General features: G+C 27.5%; 2 protein-coding genes across 2 annotated transcripts; one reads left to right on the top strand and one right to left on the bottom strand.

The window, feature by feature from the left end:
• Positions 1–12699: 12699 nt before the first annotated feature.
• On the top strand, positions 12700–14280 carry LOC115695939 (large ribosomal subunit protein bL34c). Its single transcript, XM_061117734.1, has 2 exons — positions 12700–12976; positions 13868–14280. The coding sequence occupies exons 1-2, from the start codon at positions 12760–12762 to the stop codon at positions 14122–14124; spliced, it is 474 nt and encodes a 157-aa protein (XP_060973717.1). The 5' UTR covers positions 12700–12759; the 3' UTR covers positions 14125–14280.
• A 622-nt stretch (positions 14281–14902) lies between these two features.
• LOC115695789 (uncharacterized) lies at positions 14903–18561 on the bottom strand. Its single transcript, XM_030622866.2, has 3 exons — positions 18244–18561; positions 16140–16243; positions 14903–15349 (listed from the first exon to the last, which is right to left on the bottom strand). Exons 1-3 carry the CDS (start codon positions 18305–18307, stop codon positions 15056–15058), a joined length of 462 nt encoding a protein of 153 aa, XP_030478726.1. The 5' UTR covers positions 18308–18561; the 3' UTR covers positions 14903–15055.

The raw sequence follows: 18561 nt of genomic DNA, 5'->3' as shown, positions 1-18561 counted from the left end.
TATACAATGTAAGGATCGAGACCCTATATTTATAGGTAAGATACTCTATCAGTATTTGCGCCACATTAATTGTCAGAATATTTTGACAATTAATTCACGAAATCAAACTAGGTAATGAATATTGAATATTACCTAGATGAATTCTTAACAACAATTAATGATTTATGTCAGTGGCTCATAAAAACTAGAAAAGCAGAAATTTTCCCACTTGTGTATAAAGTGGTAACTCTTATTCTTACACTTACAGTTTAATTTTATAGCTACAGCAGAGTGATATTTTCAGCAATGAATTTAGTGAAAACTACACTCCGCAATAAGATGGAAGATAAATTTTTAAGTGACTGTTTGTTAGTGTATATTAAAAGAGAAATTGCTGAAAAATTTAGTAGATTCAATTGTAGATGAATTTCGTAACATGCAATAGAGATGTACTGTATTTTAATGTTAATTATGAATTTAATAATATATTTTAATTTTTTAAAAAAAAATCTTGAAAAAATGTTTTATTATAGTTTGGCCCCTAGATGAATTCCTGGCTCTGCCCCTGCCCACTATTATTTATTTATTTTTTTTTTTGATGAAATGAGAACTTCATTAAATTTAGCATTCTGAATACATGATATCCAACAGAGCTGCTGGAACGTTAGACACACGGATGCTACGTCCAGATATAAAGACTGAGACATTCTAGCAACAACATGTGCTAGTCGGTTTGATGAACGTTTTACAAAATGAATTTTGATAGAAGGGATAGAAGATAAAAGAGTTTGGCAATCATGGACAAGAACACCAAAAATCGAACTAAGAGGAATCTTGCTTCGAATAGCTTGGACAGAAATCAGACTATTAGACTCTAACTCAACAGTGTGCCAGTTATGACTTTTAATCCAGTTTAAGGCTTCCTTAATTCCAATAATTTCTGCAACTTCGGGTGTAAAAGTTCCATGATTACAGTCAGCTTTGCCATCAATAAGAATGCCCGAGTTGTTCCTTGCAACCATGCCATAACCCCTGCCCACTATTATTAATAGGACACTGTAGACTCCCATCAAAATAGGATGAGTTTTAGGGTTTGGCTGGAGCATTTTGTGAGAAAAATTATACTACATATAGGTTTTTAGTATGCCATTGGAGATGGCCTTAGTGACGCGTAGTGAAGGGACACTAAATGATTTTAGAGTCATTCAACGTGGGTCACTGATCTTGTTTTTATAGTACTCCAAAAGTCTATTTTGTAATAGCGTCTGTCCAAGAGATTTATCTCAGTACTTAATTCTCCACGGACTTGGATCCCCTGTCAAAATTTTCTGTCTAATTTTCTGTCAAACCAATTAAAAAAGGCCATGTCATTTAACTAATTAACCACAACAATTAATCACTTAACAGCTTACATTCCCTCCGTTTTTCTATTAATTAATATTATATATATTCAAATGGTTGCTTACTAATAAATGCTGAGATTTCAAAGCTATTTCATAAGAAAAAGCTGAAATTTTTTCAAATATTTTCTCAAAGATAATTTATATATATAATTTGAATAAGAATGAATTGTATTATACGTTTTATTAATAAAAAATCATATATTATATATACATATATTAAATCCATATATAATAATAATACACTTGGATCTAAATTATAAACTTTACTCTAATTGTTTTTTTTTTTTTATGAATACAATGTTTAAGTTTACACATTGGAAATTATGGCTCAATATTAATTTTTTAAAATAAAAAATAAAATATTATACTAAGACCAAAATATACATATTTCTCTATATTGATCTCGTAAATTTCATTAATAATAAAACAGAGGTAAATAATGTGTTTTGCAAAAGTTATTAATTGGACCCTCTGTTTTATTAAATGGAAAAATAGACCCTGTATTTTTTAAAATGGTACAAATAGGACCTTGAATTGATTTTTCGTCAAAATAAAATTTAATTATAATCCGATCTAAAAGTGTTATGACAAAATTGTTTACATTTTCTGTATCTGTTCGTATTAAGAATTGTTTTCAAGTTGATTATAATAATAATAAAAAAAAAAGTTGTCAAAAATTAAGCTCAGGGTCTTATTTTTACTATTTTGGAAAATACATGGTTCATTTTATCATTTAACAAAATACAGGGTCCAATCGGTAACTTTTGCAAAACACAGGGTCCAAAATGGTATTATTTACCCATAAAAAAGTGCTAAGCTAATATTAAAGTTGTTGATGCGATTTTTCGCCAACTAATTTAAGAAGATTGTAAATGTGTAAGATGAACACAAGTGAATGTCGATCAAAATAAATTAATTTACTTATTAATTTTCTTTTTTATGACGAACACAAATGAATGTCACTCAAGAGTGTTCGTCATAATTAATTTTTTTTTTTTTATAAATAGGTTTACTTTGATCGACATAATTAATTTTCTTTTTTATAAACCAGTTTGCTTTGATCGACATTCACTTGTATTAATATCAAAAAATTTAAGAGATCAATATTGAGAAATGTATATTTTGGTTTCAGGATAATATTTTATTTTTTTATTTTTTATAACATTAATATTAAACCATAGACCATAGTTCCCAATGTGTAAAATTAAACATTGTAATTCTTAAAAAAAAAAAAAAAAAAAAAAAAAAAGCTCTTTCATTTTTACACTTTAAAACAGTTTTTTTTCTTTTTTTTTTTTTTTTTTTGTATATTTACGAAATTTTACATGGAAATTCTTATTGCAACTAGCGCTGCAACTTAAATTGCAACAAAAAAATCATATAGAAACCCCTATTGCAACTAGCGCTGCAACCACTTTGGAAACTCAAACCGTAAATTTAAAAAAAAGTTAAAAAAAACAGTATTTGAGGTAATTCCTCTAAAAAACTAATTAGAGTAAAGTTTATTTAGATTATTATTATTATTATATATGTATTTAATATATGTATATATAATATGTTGTTTTTATTAATAAAAAGTATAATTAATAATTTTTTTTTTTCAAATTAGATATACAAATTATTTTTGAGAAAATATTTGAAAAATTCTCAGCTTTTACTTATAGAACAGATCTATATGTTAATAAATTTCAGCATTTATTATAGTAAGTAACCATTAGAATATATAATATTAATTAATAGAAAACAGTAACGGAAGGAATAGAAGCTGTTAAATGATTAATTGTTGAGGTTAATTAATTAAATGACATGGCCTTTTTTAATTGGTTTGACAGAAAATTGGACAGCAAATTTTGACAGAGGATCCAAGTCCAATTACTACACCTTTGGGTGTACATCTTATTACAATATTTATTGTTATTAGAGGTGGAGGATTCTGCTGCTAATAATCACACAGTCCGCCGGTAAAAGTTAATAGCGACAAAGTCTCTATTGATAACAATCCGCTGGTAATACTTAGTCACTAAAAATGAGTATTAGCAGCGGACTGACACTCCCACCACTAATACTAGTGTCAGACACATAAACTGGTATTATTAGTATAGCTGCAGACAGAGACGGACCTACTCTTATCAATATGGGGGCTATAACCCCCACGAACAAAAATATTACCTTTTAAAAAATTAAATGTATTTTTTTAATTTGATAATTATAAACCAAAATAATAAAAAAGCCCTCATAAAATTAAATAAATATAGTAAGAGTGATTATAATATAAGTATAAATATTTTTTAATGATAAATAAGCCCTCACAAAATAAAAATTCTGAGTACGTCACTAGCTGCAGACCAAACCGCCTCTATTGTTCTTTTGTTTTTATATTACATGTTAATATTAATTAAATATATATAAATATATATTTTGGAGAGTGCTGAATTAATGCAGAATCGATTTTGTGAACTGTTTAATAGTTTTATATAAATATATATATTAATTATGTGAACGTATATTTGTGGATTTTTTGTTTAGGGAAATACTTTGTTATTATAAATTTGATTAAATAATTAGTGAAGGTAAAGTCTTTAACTAAAAGATAGCTTCATTTAACAAGATACAATATCAACAATTAAATCCTTAAATAATGAAAAAATTGTTGTTGAAGAAGTATTCAAGGCATATTGGCAACCAACAAAGCATATCTGTCTCAATATGAGAAATAGCAATTAGCATATCAAGGGCCCAAGTCAGACTATGAAACATTGTTTTAGCCTCAATCTCATGTGATGCAACATTTCCAATTATCGGCTTTGCAAAGGCGACAACTACTTGGCCTTTATCATCACAGATCCCAGCTCCATCTACATTTAGTTTGAGTTCACCAATTGGCGGGGGCGTCCATGGAACCTGTACTGGTATTGCTGGTTGCACTCAGTCATCAGGATGAAGAACAACAAGGCAAAAGAAACTCATAGGACCACCATATGATCATGATTATGCACCAAATTCCAACTATACGTCTCATCGTCGTCGTTGTCACCCCATCAATTAGTTTCCATGATTTAAAAACAAATAATTATTTTTTTCTTATACAAATAGAATTGTGCTAGTCGCACCTTCCCACGAACCACCCCAATATGAACCCTAGAATCCAAACAACGCCAATCACGTCCTAACTCCTCCTGAGGCAAACCAATTAAACTGTATCGTTTTGAACAAAGATTCAATGAAACAATACCTTCATTTTTATTTGAGGAACCATACGGCAGATATACAATTCTATTACTTCCAATGTTGGGAGAGCGAGAATCAGATCTATTCAAAGCTTCTTTTGGAAAGTCAAAAGTTGAATGACTCTATTATCCTGTCTCAAAAGAAAAAATATCTAAATAAAGTTAGGGATTGTGAAGTCCTATTGAAAGGTCTTCCCGTCGCGCTAATGATCACCACCTTATACCTTATCATAATGCTACTAGTATTAGATACTACTAAAACATAGTATTTAGTTACAAATTGTCACTAATTTAATTTTAGTCACAACAAGTATTATGATTAAAAATACATTTAGTCACAACAAATTGTAATTTTTGTGACTAATACTTTTAGCCACGATCTTTTTAGTTACAACATATAAGAATGATAATAATTTATAATTAGTCACAATTTTTTCATTTTTAGTCACAAGTTTTGTTGTAACTAAAAGTATGATTTTTTGTAATATATTACAACTTTTATTGATGTAGAACACTTTATTATTATTATTATTATTATTATTATTATTATTTTTGTTAATGGCGCTCTATTAATTCAAGAATGCTAGTTTCCGAATTTTTGTGAGTTTTCAAAAAAAAAAAAAAAAAAAAAAAAAAAAAAAAACTTATTTGCATTATTTTTATTTACATTTTAACAAACTTAACCGCACTCTTCGACTCTATTATTTAATTTTGAAATATATGCCTATTAATAAAAATAATAACAAAAATATTTTATTTTATAATTTTATCGTTATTTTAATTATTAAATATCAACTCTGAAACAAGTAACAAATTATTGAATGGTTGCAACAAAATTATAAGATAATAAAGCACTTTTGTTACCACTTTTTATTAGAGTAATTCGTGACATAAATATCTAAGTTATAATTTTGAAACTTATGCAGTGTTAAGTAAATTGTCACGTGGCTAATTACCTATTTATTTGCAAATAAAGTTATTCTTACTTATTTATTTGCAACTAGAGTTAACTTAAGTATTTATACACAAATTAGTTTTTTTTTAATATAATCGTATGTGTAACAATAACAAATATTAAAGAGTTTCGCCACAAACATCTCTTTAATTTTTATTTGGTCAAACATTGTTTGAATGACACGTGTGACAGCCACACAGTTTTGTATTGTAGAAAAGACGTTTAAGTGGCTAGCTAGTGGTGTTTAATACTTTTTAGACGTGTTATTTTGTAATTAAATCTCATATTTAATTGCAGCAATAATAATATATTAACACTTTAAAAAGTATTAAGTACTATTGATACCTTTTAATATTTCTTTGGACTAAAGCTATGTACCAAACAATTAACATAAATTATTTTAAGATCCTAAATTGCATTGATAACCATTTTTCTTCCTATTAACATAAATTAATTTCAGATCCTAAATTACATGTTAACTACTATATCTATGATAGCATATGTATATAGATATACTATAGAACATAATTTAAAATTTTGAAATATATATCTTTTTTTGGGAATTTGAACTTGGAACCTAATGCTTACTACCACATTTTGAAAAACATTAGAAAAAATATGAAACTAAACAAAATATCGAATTATTGATTACAAAAAAACTTAATCTGAATAAATATTTAATTTATAAACTTTAATAATAAAAAACTTATTTTTTTTCTATTACACAAACTTCCACAATATTTATTTAATGTAGCTTCTACATATTTCCACTTCTTCTCTTATGTATATAGAATTAAAAAAAAAACATTCAATTGAAACATCGATCGAAATATTTAGAAAAATAAACCTATCCAAGTAAAAAAAATCTCATATATATAAAAGTTCTAACTTGAAACCACCAATAATAATAGGATATGCAAAGTAAATGATAACGAAATTCGCTTCGGCGATAGTGAAAGTGACGGTGGAGTGATATTTTGCGACGGTGGTAGTGAATGTGTTGGTGTCGTGATATTTTGCGACAATGGTGGTGAAATAGTTGGCGAAGAAATATTTTGAGTAGAACAATGATATCTGCATCCAATAACGTCAAGAACATGACCACAACAAGTCGAGTTGATAGAGTCAATTTTCCAACATGGTTTAAATTCAGATAAATTTCTGCAATTTAAACGTCGCGCCATACAAAAATTTAATGTCACCATAAGTGACATCATAAAAATAATACTCAAAATAAATTTCATGTTGTTAATGTTAATTATATGCTCTAATTCTAAACAATAACTCTTATTATTTTAAAGGGAATGATTATTGTTTAGTAAAGGTTGTATTATTATGGTATATATATGTATCTAGATAAAAATCGTGTTGACTATTATGATTAGGATTAGTTTTAACATTTAAAATAATAATTAATTAATAATAAAGATATTTAAACATAGATACTTGTATTTGATTTTTATCACGTTTTAAGGATTCTAACTAATTTAATAAAATATGATATTTAGATTTTAAGATTGATCAAATAAAATTGAAAGGTATTATAAAACTGAGATTTAAAATAATCAAACTCAAGTTTACTAGTATATATCAATATCTAAACTTTAATTAATTAAAAAGAATAATAATTTAAATAATAAATAAATCAATTATGTTATATGATATCTCGAATTTAAATTTGAATAATATATCATAAAACTTAAATTTAAATTTCTTAGATTTTAATTTTTTTTTTTTCAAATCAGATTTTTGAATAAATAATTAATTAATTATATATGTTAGATCATCACGTAATTAATTATTATACATGCTATACTATAATAAATTATTTTATGATACATTGTACATGTTAAAAATATCTACCAATTACTTCGGTATATTTACACTTATTTAACTACTATTTAAAAAAAAATACTTTATTAATCTACAACCTTATGATCACACAATACTCTATATAAACATACCTAACATAAGAGTTTTCATTGAAAAAAAAAAAGAGTGAGTGAGTGAGTTAAGAGGTTTTATTAACATGGCGAGGTTTTCGATCTTTCTCTTCTCTTTTATGGTGGCTTTGAGTTTCTGTAATGCACAACATCTTAGCAGTATCAACAAAACTTACACGAGTTGCGAAGAATTACAACAATTACAACCATGCTCTGCTAACATATTCTCTTTTTTCATTCGAAAGCAACCTATCAACTCTACATGTTGCGAATCTATTCTCAGCATCGCCAATAAATGTTCGGGTGATCTAATGCCTATTTGGTTTCTCAAAAGCCAAAGATACTGCGCTATTACAAATGCCATTAAATCAGCACCACCAGTACCTTCATTGACTCCGGAGCAAAAGTCATCATTGTTGAACGCTACATCTCCTGTTGTTGGTGGTTTGAAGCAAAATTGTGTATATGAACTACATCGTTTAACACCTTGTATCGGTGATATAAAGGCATACATGAGGACAAATAGTTCGATCAACTCTACATGTTGTGCCACAATCCTCGACGTGGGCAACCAGTGTCATTGGGATTCATGGCCAAAATGGTTTGCACGAAGCAAAGACAACTGCAAAAATCACTAGGAATGAGGCATCTCTATCAATTTGAGCTTGTCTAGTTTAGTTTTGTTCTTAGTTTTTTCTTTAAAGTTTTCTTAGTAAAATTAATTATTTTTTTATTTTTTTAATGTTAGGTATTTTGTGTTTTTCTCTATTTGGAGCTCAACCTATGAATTTTTTTAACTATTGAATATAATTGATTGATTTTTGTTTTAGAGCTGCATGTGTTTTACTAATTCAACTAAATAATTTAGCCGCCCTTAATGCTGATTTAAATAAAAATAATAATATAATAAAAAAGAAAAAAAATCATTAATACAAATTAACTTCTTTTTTTTTTTTTTGAAAGGGTAATACAAATTAACTTAAAAATAATAGTTTTAATTTATAAAATTTTGAAATCAAATTATATATCTAATTTTATATTTATTATTGATTTAACTCTTTTTTTAATAAATTAAAATAAAATTATATACTTAGATAATGAATATAATTGATTTTAATCTTAGAGTTGTATGTGTTTTACTAATATTAATTTACGATTACTCCTTTCAAAAAAAAAAAAATTAGTCTTCTAATAATTTCAAACGATACTTTAATTTGAAATACTTTTAAAAGTATCAAATATACATATATGATAACTTTCTTAAAAACTTTAAGAAAAAAATTATATGTGTAACTAATAATTTATTTATTTTTAATGGACGTATATAAAGTTTTAACTAAAAAATCTTTATTCAATCTATATGCCATTAAAAAAAGTATATATTTACTTAATTTAGGATATTAAAATGATTTTAAAAATTTGAAAATTAAAAACAATTCTATCGAGCAAAATCATTATCTAATGCAACTATGCAAGGTCAAAAAAAATAACAAATTATTTTATGATACATATTAAATGTCCACCAATATATAAAAAAAATGATTTTTTATTAATTATTATATATAAAACTGATATATTTAAAAGGTTAAACATTATCATTCTATTTGAATGTTGTTTAAACTTTAATTAATTAAAGAGAATAATAATTTAAATAGTATATAAATCAAGTCCAAATGTTATTTGAAATTTTAAATTTAAATTTAAAAAAATATAGAAAAAAAAAATCATGTTATATATCATAAAACTCAAATTTAAATTTCTTAGATTTTTTTTAATAAAATCATCCCGCAATTATCGATAATAAAATATCAACCGTTTAGTTCGTTATATTTATCACTTAATTTAGTATTATTATGTTTTTTTATTCTAAATAATCCTTATGATAATCAACTCTATATAAACATAACTAATACCACACAAGTTTTCATCGAAATTCTCATTCATTGTAGAAAAGAAAGAAAAAAAGTGAGTATAGAGATTTTTAACATGGCTAGGTTTTCGATCTTTCTCTTTTCTCTTTTGGTGGCTTTGAGTTTCTGTAATGCACAACCTCTTATCAATGTCAACAAAACTCACACGAGTTGCGAAGAATTACAACAATTACAACCGTGTTCTGCTAACATATTCTCTTTTTTCATTCGAAAGCAACCTATTAACTCTACATGTTGCGAATCTATTCTCAGCATCGCCGATAAATGTTCGGGTGATCCAATGCCTATTTGGTTTCTCAAAAGCCAAAAATATTGCACTATTGTAAATACTATTAAATCGACACCACCAGTTTCTTCAATGGCCCCGAAGCAAAAGTCAACACCGTTGAACGCTACATCTCCTGTTGTTGATGGTCTCAAGCAAAATTGTGTACATGAACTACATCGCTTAACACCTTGTATTGGTGATATAAAGGCACATATTTGGACAAATAGTTCAATCAACTCTACATGTTGCGCTACAATTCTCGACGTGGGCAACCAGTGTCATTGGGATTCACGACCACTATGGTTTGCGCAAAGCAAAGACTTCTGCAAAAATCACTAGGGATGAGACATCTCTATTAGTTTGAGCTTGTTTAGTTTAGTTTTTTTTTTTCTTATTTCTTTTTCTTTAAAGGTTTTTTAGTTTTATTTTTAGTGATTTTTTTTTTAATATTAGCCATTTTGTGTTTTTGAGCTCAACCTATGAATTGTTTTGGTTATTGAATATAATTGATATTTATTTTAGAGTTGCATGTGTTTTACTATAATTCAAAAAATAATTAAGGTTAGTCATATTATAATCTCAATCTACACTTTTCAAAAATATCAAATATGTATTATTATTAACTTTCTAACTTTCTTTCTACCAAGAAAAAACTCTTAAGAAATTATATATAAGTAACAATTAATTTATTTATTTATTGAATGGACTTAACTAATGATATCGATATCAAATATAGAATGTTTTAACTAAAAAAATCTTTATTCAATTACTATTTAAAAAAAGTATATATTTGCTATTAGTTTAGGATATGAAAATTTAAACAATTCTATCGAGCAAAGCCATAATTATCTATGCAAGGTGCTATTATTTAGATGTTAGATCATCACATAATGTTAACATAAACAATTATTTAATCACTTAAAAAAAAATTATGATACATATTAAATGTGTACCAATATAATTATGGATGGTAAAACTATAATCAATCTCATCTAGTTATAACTGACCACAAAATATTATATATCCAATTATAATTGGATTCATCCAAATTTTTTTTAATATCTAATATATTGGATTGAATATTAGAAAGAGTGTCTAAAAATTTAATACATTAATAATTATTATTTTCCAAAAATTTAATACATCAATAATTAGTATTTTTAAATTGGTTTAGATGAGTAATTAGGTTACCCATAAATTGGTAAAAATTTGAGTTTATCTAATTAAATTTTTTTTCACATTTTTACCTTGTATGGGCTATATAGTGCTTGAGTTGTTTCATCAACCGAGAAAAATCAAAAAATTAAAAAATAAAAAATTGAGTTTGAATTAGAAATTTTTTTATATAAATAAATTTTTGATATAGAATAATTGGAGATGTTGAACTATCGTTAGTACAATTGTCTAGACTTTCGTCGCTTTGTTCCTGCCTGGCTCACTAGTCAGACCCCCCAAAGGGATATGTGCATCTTGTTCGGATGGGTAAGTTTGAGCTTTTATGAATTGAGTCTTGGTCTCTAGGCTCTGAGTACTTTGTGTTATGGTATTTGCTAAACAATCCAATTCTAGAACCTCCTTTCTGCTCCCATTGGTGGCTCAACTTCGCTTTTGTCCAATAATTCTAACATAACAGGGCATTCGTGAACAAGAGAGATTTTCTAATTAAGTAGCTAAAACTAAGTATAAAAAATCAAATTTCCATTTTATTATTGGTTATTAGATTAAAATTTAATAACTTAATATTTATAAAATTAATATTGATTGTTATTTTTATTAGTAATCGTCGTTAAGTAATACCCATTGAAAAGTTCTTTATGAAAAAATTAGGATTAAAGTTCTTTACACTAAATATTTATTCTTTTTAAATTTTACATTTATATTTTGAAAAAGAAACAACGAAAATATGACAAAAACAATAAAAAAAAAATTACATAAAATTAACAGGAATATAACATTCAAACAACAACAAAAAATAACATACAAATTATAAAAAACATCAATAAATTAATAAAAGTACAAACATTAAAATACATCAAAAATCTGTATTTTATGTAAAAAAAAAAAATCATAAAATCGTAAAAATATTTAAATTTTATACAACTGTATTTTTATAACTTTTTGTTATTTTTGTATATTTGTGAAATAATCCCAACGTTAAAAAGTAAGGGTATATTGAGAAATACCTCTTTTATTTATCAATTAACCAAAATTACCTTTTATTTTATATTTAATTGAAACATACCTCTTTTTATATGTATTGTACCTAAAATACCCTGATATAAGGGAGTCACATGGAGAGTATATTGATATGACAGGGGTAAAATCGGTAAAGTGTTTAGAAAAAGAGGTAAAAATGATAGGTTTTAAAAAAAAAAAAAGGTAAAAATGAAAGAGAACAATGTAAAAAAGGTATAGAGTCTAATTTCCTCTAAAAAAAAGTATGGCTTAGTTCGATTGGTTTACAAAAGGAGAATTTACACCTCATGGCTCATACTATATTTTCCCATTTTATTTTAATTTTACTGTTATAAGGAAAAAATTACGTATTTACTGTATCTTTTTAATATTGTATACTATTTTTTAAAAATTTTATTTTTTTCTAGTTGTTCTAGTATTGTTGTGGTGGTTTTGTCCGCAGGAGTAGAAGATGGAGACCCTCTTTTTTTATGGTATTTACAGTATAAAAGAAAAAAAAAAAATAAGGCAGTATAAATGTAATTTATATCGTGTGACAGTAAAATTGTATTTACCCAAAATCCAGTATTTTTGTAAAAATCCCAATACAAAAATATAGGAAACAAAAAGCCCATAAGTAAAGAATCTCAATTAAAAGGCAAAAAAATATTACTTTTTCTTAAAATACCATAATTTTCCACAAAAATTACAAAAAAAAGCATAATTTCTAATAATATTTGTATAAATATTATTTTGGGCCCCCAATGGGCTCAGTTGGCCCAAATCTATCTGAGAAAGATAACATATGAAAGAGCCTCATCATCACTTCTGAGTTTGTTTGTTTGAAGATAAGAAAAGAGGTCTTGAAGAAGACAGTCATGGCGTCGATATCAGTGGCATCCTGCTCACCATGGCTCTCCACCAGAGACACACGTCTACAAAAGCCCTCTGCTTCTCTCACTCTACTCACTGGTTCAAGAACCACCTCTCTTTCCATGAATGTGACCAAAAATGCGACCTCTCGCCTCCTCCACTGTTCCTTCCTCTCTTCTTCTTCTACTTCTTCTCAGTTGGGATTTCCTTCTTCTCTTTCAGGTAATTAAAAGAAAAATCATCACTTTCAAGCTTAATTCTCAAGATTTGCAAGTATATAGGTTAAATTTTAGTTTTATGGGTTGTGTGGTATACATTTTTGTGTTTATAAATAAAGCAAGGAAATGAAGTTCTAACAATGTGTTTTGTTTGTTCTAACAATGAAGTTCTTATGTTTTTTAATTGTTTTCAAGGAATTTTTTCTATCAAAATCTGTAGGAAGAAACAAGTTAGGTGATGCCCTTTTCTTTTTGTGTGCATATTTTCAAACAATGAGTTCTTTTAGACATGGTTTTCTTAATATGTTTCAGAAAATATGTTATATACATTATGGTAAAGCTAATTAGTATTTTTAACTCTGAATTTTGATATGTATCGAATAATGTTTCTTGAATTATTGATATTGTTGGATTTAAGGAATTTTGTTTAATTCTAGTAAGAAAAATGTAAGAGTGAACGGAATTCATTGGAATGTTTTAAACGGAGTTCCCTAGGGAATGAATTCCAGGAAGGTAGAGTAGAAATTAGTATGAAAAAGAAAATAGGATAGAATTTGATAAAATCGTCACAATGAACAAAAAAGCTCAGAGGAGATGATTTGATATATATCAAAGTCTAGAGAGTATGATTTAGTATATAAACAATCATTAAAATAGTAAAATTAAACAAAATTCTTCAATTTATCAATCTCGATAGTTCAGAAGTCATAATTCGATACATGTCAAAATTTAAGAGATAAAAATCGTAATCAACCTTATTCTAAATAGAATTTTTGATGTTTGTAGTTTGTTTTGGAAAGGTCTTGTGTTGTATGTTGTCTTAGCATATGTATATGACCAAATCTTTGGTGTTTTAGTTGGTTCCATTCGATGATGAGTTAGTGTCAAATTTCAGGTTTATCATTTGGTGTGGAGTTAAGGTCTAACATTGGGTTGAGAAGAGGAAAACATGGTGGGTTAGTGGTTAGGGCAGGGAAGGCTGCTCTTTGTCTAACTAAAAGAAGTAGATCTCGAAAATCATTAGCTCGAACACATGGTTTTCGCAGGCGAATGAGGACTACCAGTGGAAGGGCGGTGTTGAAGCGTAGACGCGCCAAAGGACGAAAGGTCCTCTGCACCAAATCCAACCCCAGCAGTGGCAAACGCGCTTAACTGAACCAGTTTTAGCAACTTATGTATTCATGTCAATGCCTCATATTTTAAATGTACCTTTCATTCATGCCTTTTGCTTTGGCTTTGGCTTTTGTATTGTTTCATCAAAATCAAACAATTTCACTTATTGAATTTTCAGTGTGTTTTGTTTCTTCATTTCTCATTCACCTTTAACCTATCTTTGGAAATAAGATTAGATTTTAATGAAAAGAAAAAGGTTAGAAAAAAAAAGTGTGGAGAACAAAATATCATTATTTTCATTGCAATGTCTAAATATTAATATTGTACTGTAATATTGAATAACATTTTATGGTGTAAATTATGATAAAAGTAAAATATTATTGATGATTATAAATATTTATTGAATAACTAATGGTAAAATTATACTTAAAAAAATATGTATTAAAAGTTTATCATTCATAATATAAAAATTTGTATTTATTGTGAGGTAAATTTAATATAATTTTTAGCATAAACTAAATAATTTGACACAAAATTTAGCACATTATCAGACACTTAATTTTCTTAAAAATGCTAAGACACAATATTTTTAGTGTGAAGAACATTAACTTTCCTTTAATCTTATGTAAAAATAAAATTAAAAATGTAAAAAGAATTATAAAAAATAATATATTATATAATTATCCCTTAATTTTATGTAAAAATTAATCTTTGAATGTAAAAAAAATTTAAAAAAAATGCATATTTTAATAGTTTAGTTACATAGCACTGTACTTAGAACCCATAAATATAATTATTTATTATGAGAAATGGAATATGAATCAACTCAGGTAAATTCTTTTATAATAACTTCATCACAACAAGGTTCATGTAGAGATTTATTGACAATATACACAACCTTTAATAATAAAATTGTATTTTCCAAAATGTGAAAAAAACCACTTGAAGATTATAATGGAAGATGCTCTGCCTAGTGCTGATGCCGCTTCTCAAACTGCGATTCATGGCAATGTGGATCGAGCCAATCTCGTGAAGTGTTTTTACCCATGTTGACACTGCTAACTTTGCCACCACCACCGACAAGCTCTCGAAGATTTTCTAGCTTGTTTTCTCGTCCTGTTCCACCAACTCTCCTATCTGCTTCCTTCAATTTCTGCTTAAATCGTTGCTTTCGGCTTGAGGAAATAGGTTCTTGTTGTTGTTGTTTCGATAGAGATGGGGGCGCCCCGTGTGGTCCTAAGTAAATGTCTTCTTCTACTTTGACCTGCACATAAAGTCATAAACATTTTATATTAACAACTTGTTTTAAGATTCATCGATTTCTATTATTAACAAACAAAGAATAGCTCAAATGATCAGACATGTGATATGCTCCTATAACTTATTCGAAGTTCAAGTTTCCCAAATATTAAAATTTAAATGATATTAAAAACTTGTTTTAACATTCATCGATTTCTATTATTAACAAGCAAATAATAGCTCAAATAGTCAAACATGTGATTTGATCTTATAAATTATTTGAGCTTCAAGTTTCCCAAAATACTGTAAAATAAACTGATATTGAGAACTTGTTTAAAGATTCATCGATTTCTATTATTAACAAGCAAATGATAGCTCAAATGGTCAGGCATGTGATTTGAGTTTATAAATTATTCGAGGTTCAAGTTTCCCGAAATATTGTAAAATAAATTGATATTGAAAACTTGTTTTAAGATTCATCTATTTCTATTATTAACAAGCAAATAACAGCTCAAATGATTAGACATGAGATTTGATCCTATAAATTATTCGAGGTTCAAATTTCCCGAAATATTACAAGTTCACTGATATAAAAAACTTGTTTTAAGATTCATCGATTTCTATTATTAACAAGCAAATGATAGCTCAAATAATCAGACGTGATTTGGTCCTATAAATTATTCGAGGCCCGAGTTTCCAAAATATTATAAGTTAAACTGATTTGCATTAACATGTTTTAGTAACCCTTTTGATATTAACAGCTTTAGTATTAAGATAAGCAAAAAGAGAAAGAAAAGCACTTGTGGCTAGCTAACCTTAGGAGAAGGTGGTTTTGAGGCTTCTACATTTGGAGTATCATCAAGATTGCTTTGATTTGAGTCTCCAATTCCCAAGCTTGGAATTACAAATCCATCAGTGTCTATTTCCCAAAAGAGAAAAAGAAACCATACATTAGTGTCATAGATTATCAAGACAAAACTCAAAACAAACAACATTGAATTGTTCACCATAAAAAACCATGCAAGTAGATTAAAAAAGAAAGAAAGAAACATAGTTAGACAAAAAAACTTTACTTGTACTCAAAATCAAGATGAAATCATCAAATCAAACATAGCTAGATTAGTTTAAGGACCGACATTCTACTCAAGAACCATGTGTGTGTGTCCACCACCTAATGAGATGATGACACATTGGGAAATGGCATCTAGTTCACCTGATATAACAGACACATAGTATGTCTTTAGATATAGACCAGTGACCACGTGTAAGCACCTAAGTATGTTGTGACATGTTTAGGTCTATTATACTGATTTGATGGTTTAACCAAATAATAATAAGACCATGTTTGGTTCAGTTTAATCGTAATGGAATCAACATTACAATTTCATTGTTTGTTTCGGTTTTGAAAGTAATGTCTTTACAACATAATCACCATTACACTATTTATATGAATAAGAATTAGAATAAATAGCGCATAAGTACTCAAAGTTTTAAGTTTGTAAGCGGCATAAACTCAATGTTTATTTTTAGCGGTATAAGTATCCAATGTTTGTAAAACTATAATTTTTCACTAGTTTCGTCAGTACAAACTCCGCTTTGAATTTATTAAAAGAACAGTTGGAAGTCAATGATACTACGTTTCTGTCTAGACCCAATCTAAAATCTGGGTCTTATACGTGCCCTATTTAAGATAATAACAAAGTCTGTACTGATGAAATTAGAAAAACATTACAGTTTTATATACATTGGGTACTTATGCCGCTAAAAATAAACATTAGATTTATACCACTAACAAACTCAAAACTTTAGGTACTTATGTCGCTATTCACCCTAAGAATTACAGTAGCCTAATTTTCTAACCTTCTATTACCGAAAGAATTTAAAGTAAAGATATTTTTGTTAATATGCCACTCATTCTCATTACCATTCCGAAAAATAAACCAAATATCATAATACATTCACATTACTATTTCTATTATCATTTAATTACACTGAACCAAACGCCACCTAATATCATATCATAACAAACTTAGATCCCCAATCCTTATGCATTACCACTCATTGTTGATAATGCAAGTAGTAGATATGAATAACAATCGCAATTGAGGAACCCCACTTCAAAGTTGAATCTAACATTTTGTTTCTTGTTATAAAAAAAAAGGCAATAATGAAGTACAGACATAAGATTTGGATAGTGTGTAGGCAAAGGAAAGCTTAAAACAACATATAAACACCAAAAAAGGAGAAAACTTTGTTTAATCAGAGACCAATTTAAGGGAAAATGGGAATTCACTTGATTTTCATTTTCAACTTTAGAGACCAATTTCATTGTAAAAAAAACACAGAATCTTACTATCTTAGAGCTGAACAAACTAAGAGATTGTTTCTTCATATTCAAACTCAGATAGGCATAGCTCAGTGGATATAAAAGTCTAAATTGAGCTCAATTCAACCAAATGAGAAAATACTCAGAATATCAAATCTGTATATGATGTAAGATATATATAATCTATATGTAGATAAAGGAACTAAAATTGAGCTCATTCAACCACATGAGTTGATTTTAACACACTTCAACACAAACCCATCAATAAAAAACCAAACTTTTCACTCTTATTTTACATTATTTTCTCGGAAACCAAACAAGTGGTTAAAACCAAATCTGTATATGATGTAATACATATATATAGATAAAGGAACTAAATTGAGCACATTCAACCAAATGAGTTACTTGAGCTGATTCAGCACACTTCAACACAAACCCATTAATAAAAAACCAAACTTTTCACTCTTACTTTACATTCTTTCAGTAATTTTCTCGGAAACCAAACAAGGGGTTTCATGAGAAAGTTAAAATAAATACATAAAAAATGTAGATAAGTAAGGAAAGCATCTAAAGAATACATTACATATACATACCCCACTCGTCTTTATCTTCTTCTTCCTCAAATGAAGGAGTGTTTTGAACTAGAGATGGGTCCATGGAACGCTGATGATCATGGATATGAACGACCAGGGGCGCTAAAGCCCTGAAATTTATTCAATCAAATGGCAAAAACTCAATCAATCAATCAAACCCACCGCATAAATCCCAATACCCAACAATTGTTTGGGGAGAAAGAATGTGATTTTGAAGCATTTACTTGCACAAGAAAAGCTCACAAGTATAAATAATAATAATCATATAAAGCCCCAAATAGCAAAGTAATTATGAACCCTAACCCTAATATATTATTA

Source organism: Cannabis sativa, chromosome 6 (genome assembly GCF_029168945.1).
Source record: "Cannabis sativa cultivar Pink pepper isolate KNU-18-1 chromosome 6, ASM2916894v1, whole genome shotgun sequence".
In the NCBI taxonomy this organism is placed as follows: Eukaryota; Viridiplantae; Streptophyta; class Magnoliopsida; order Rosales; family Cannabaceae; genus Cannabis; species Cannabis sativa.
This window is presented reverse-complemented; position numbering and strand designations above follow the sequence as displayed.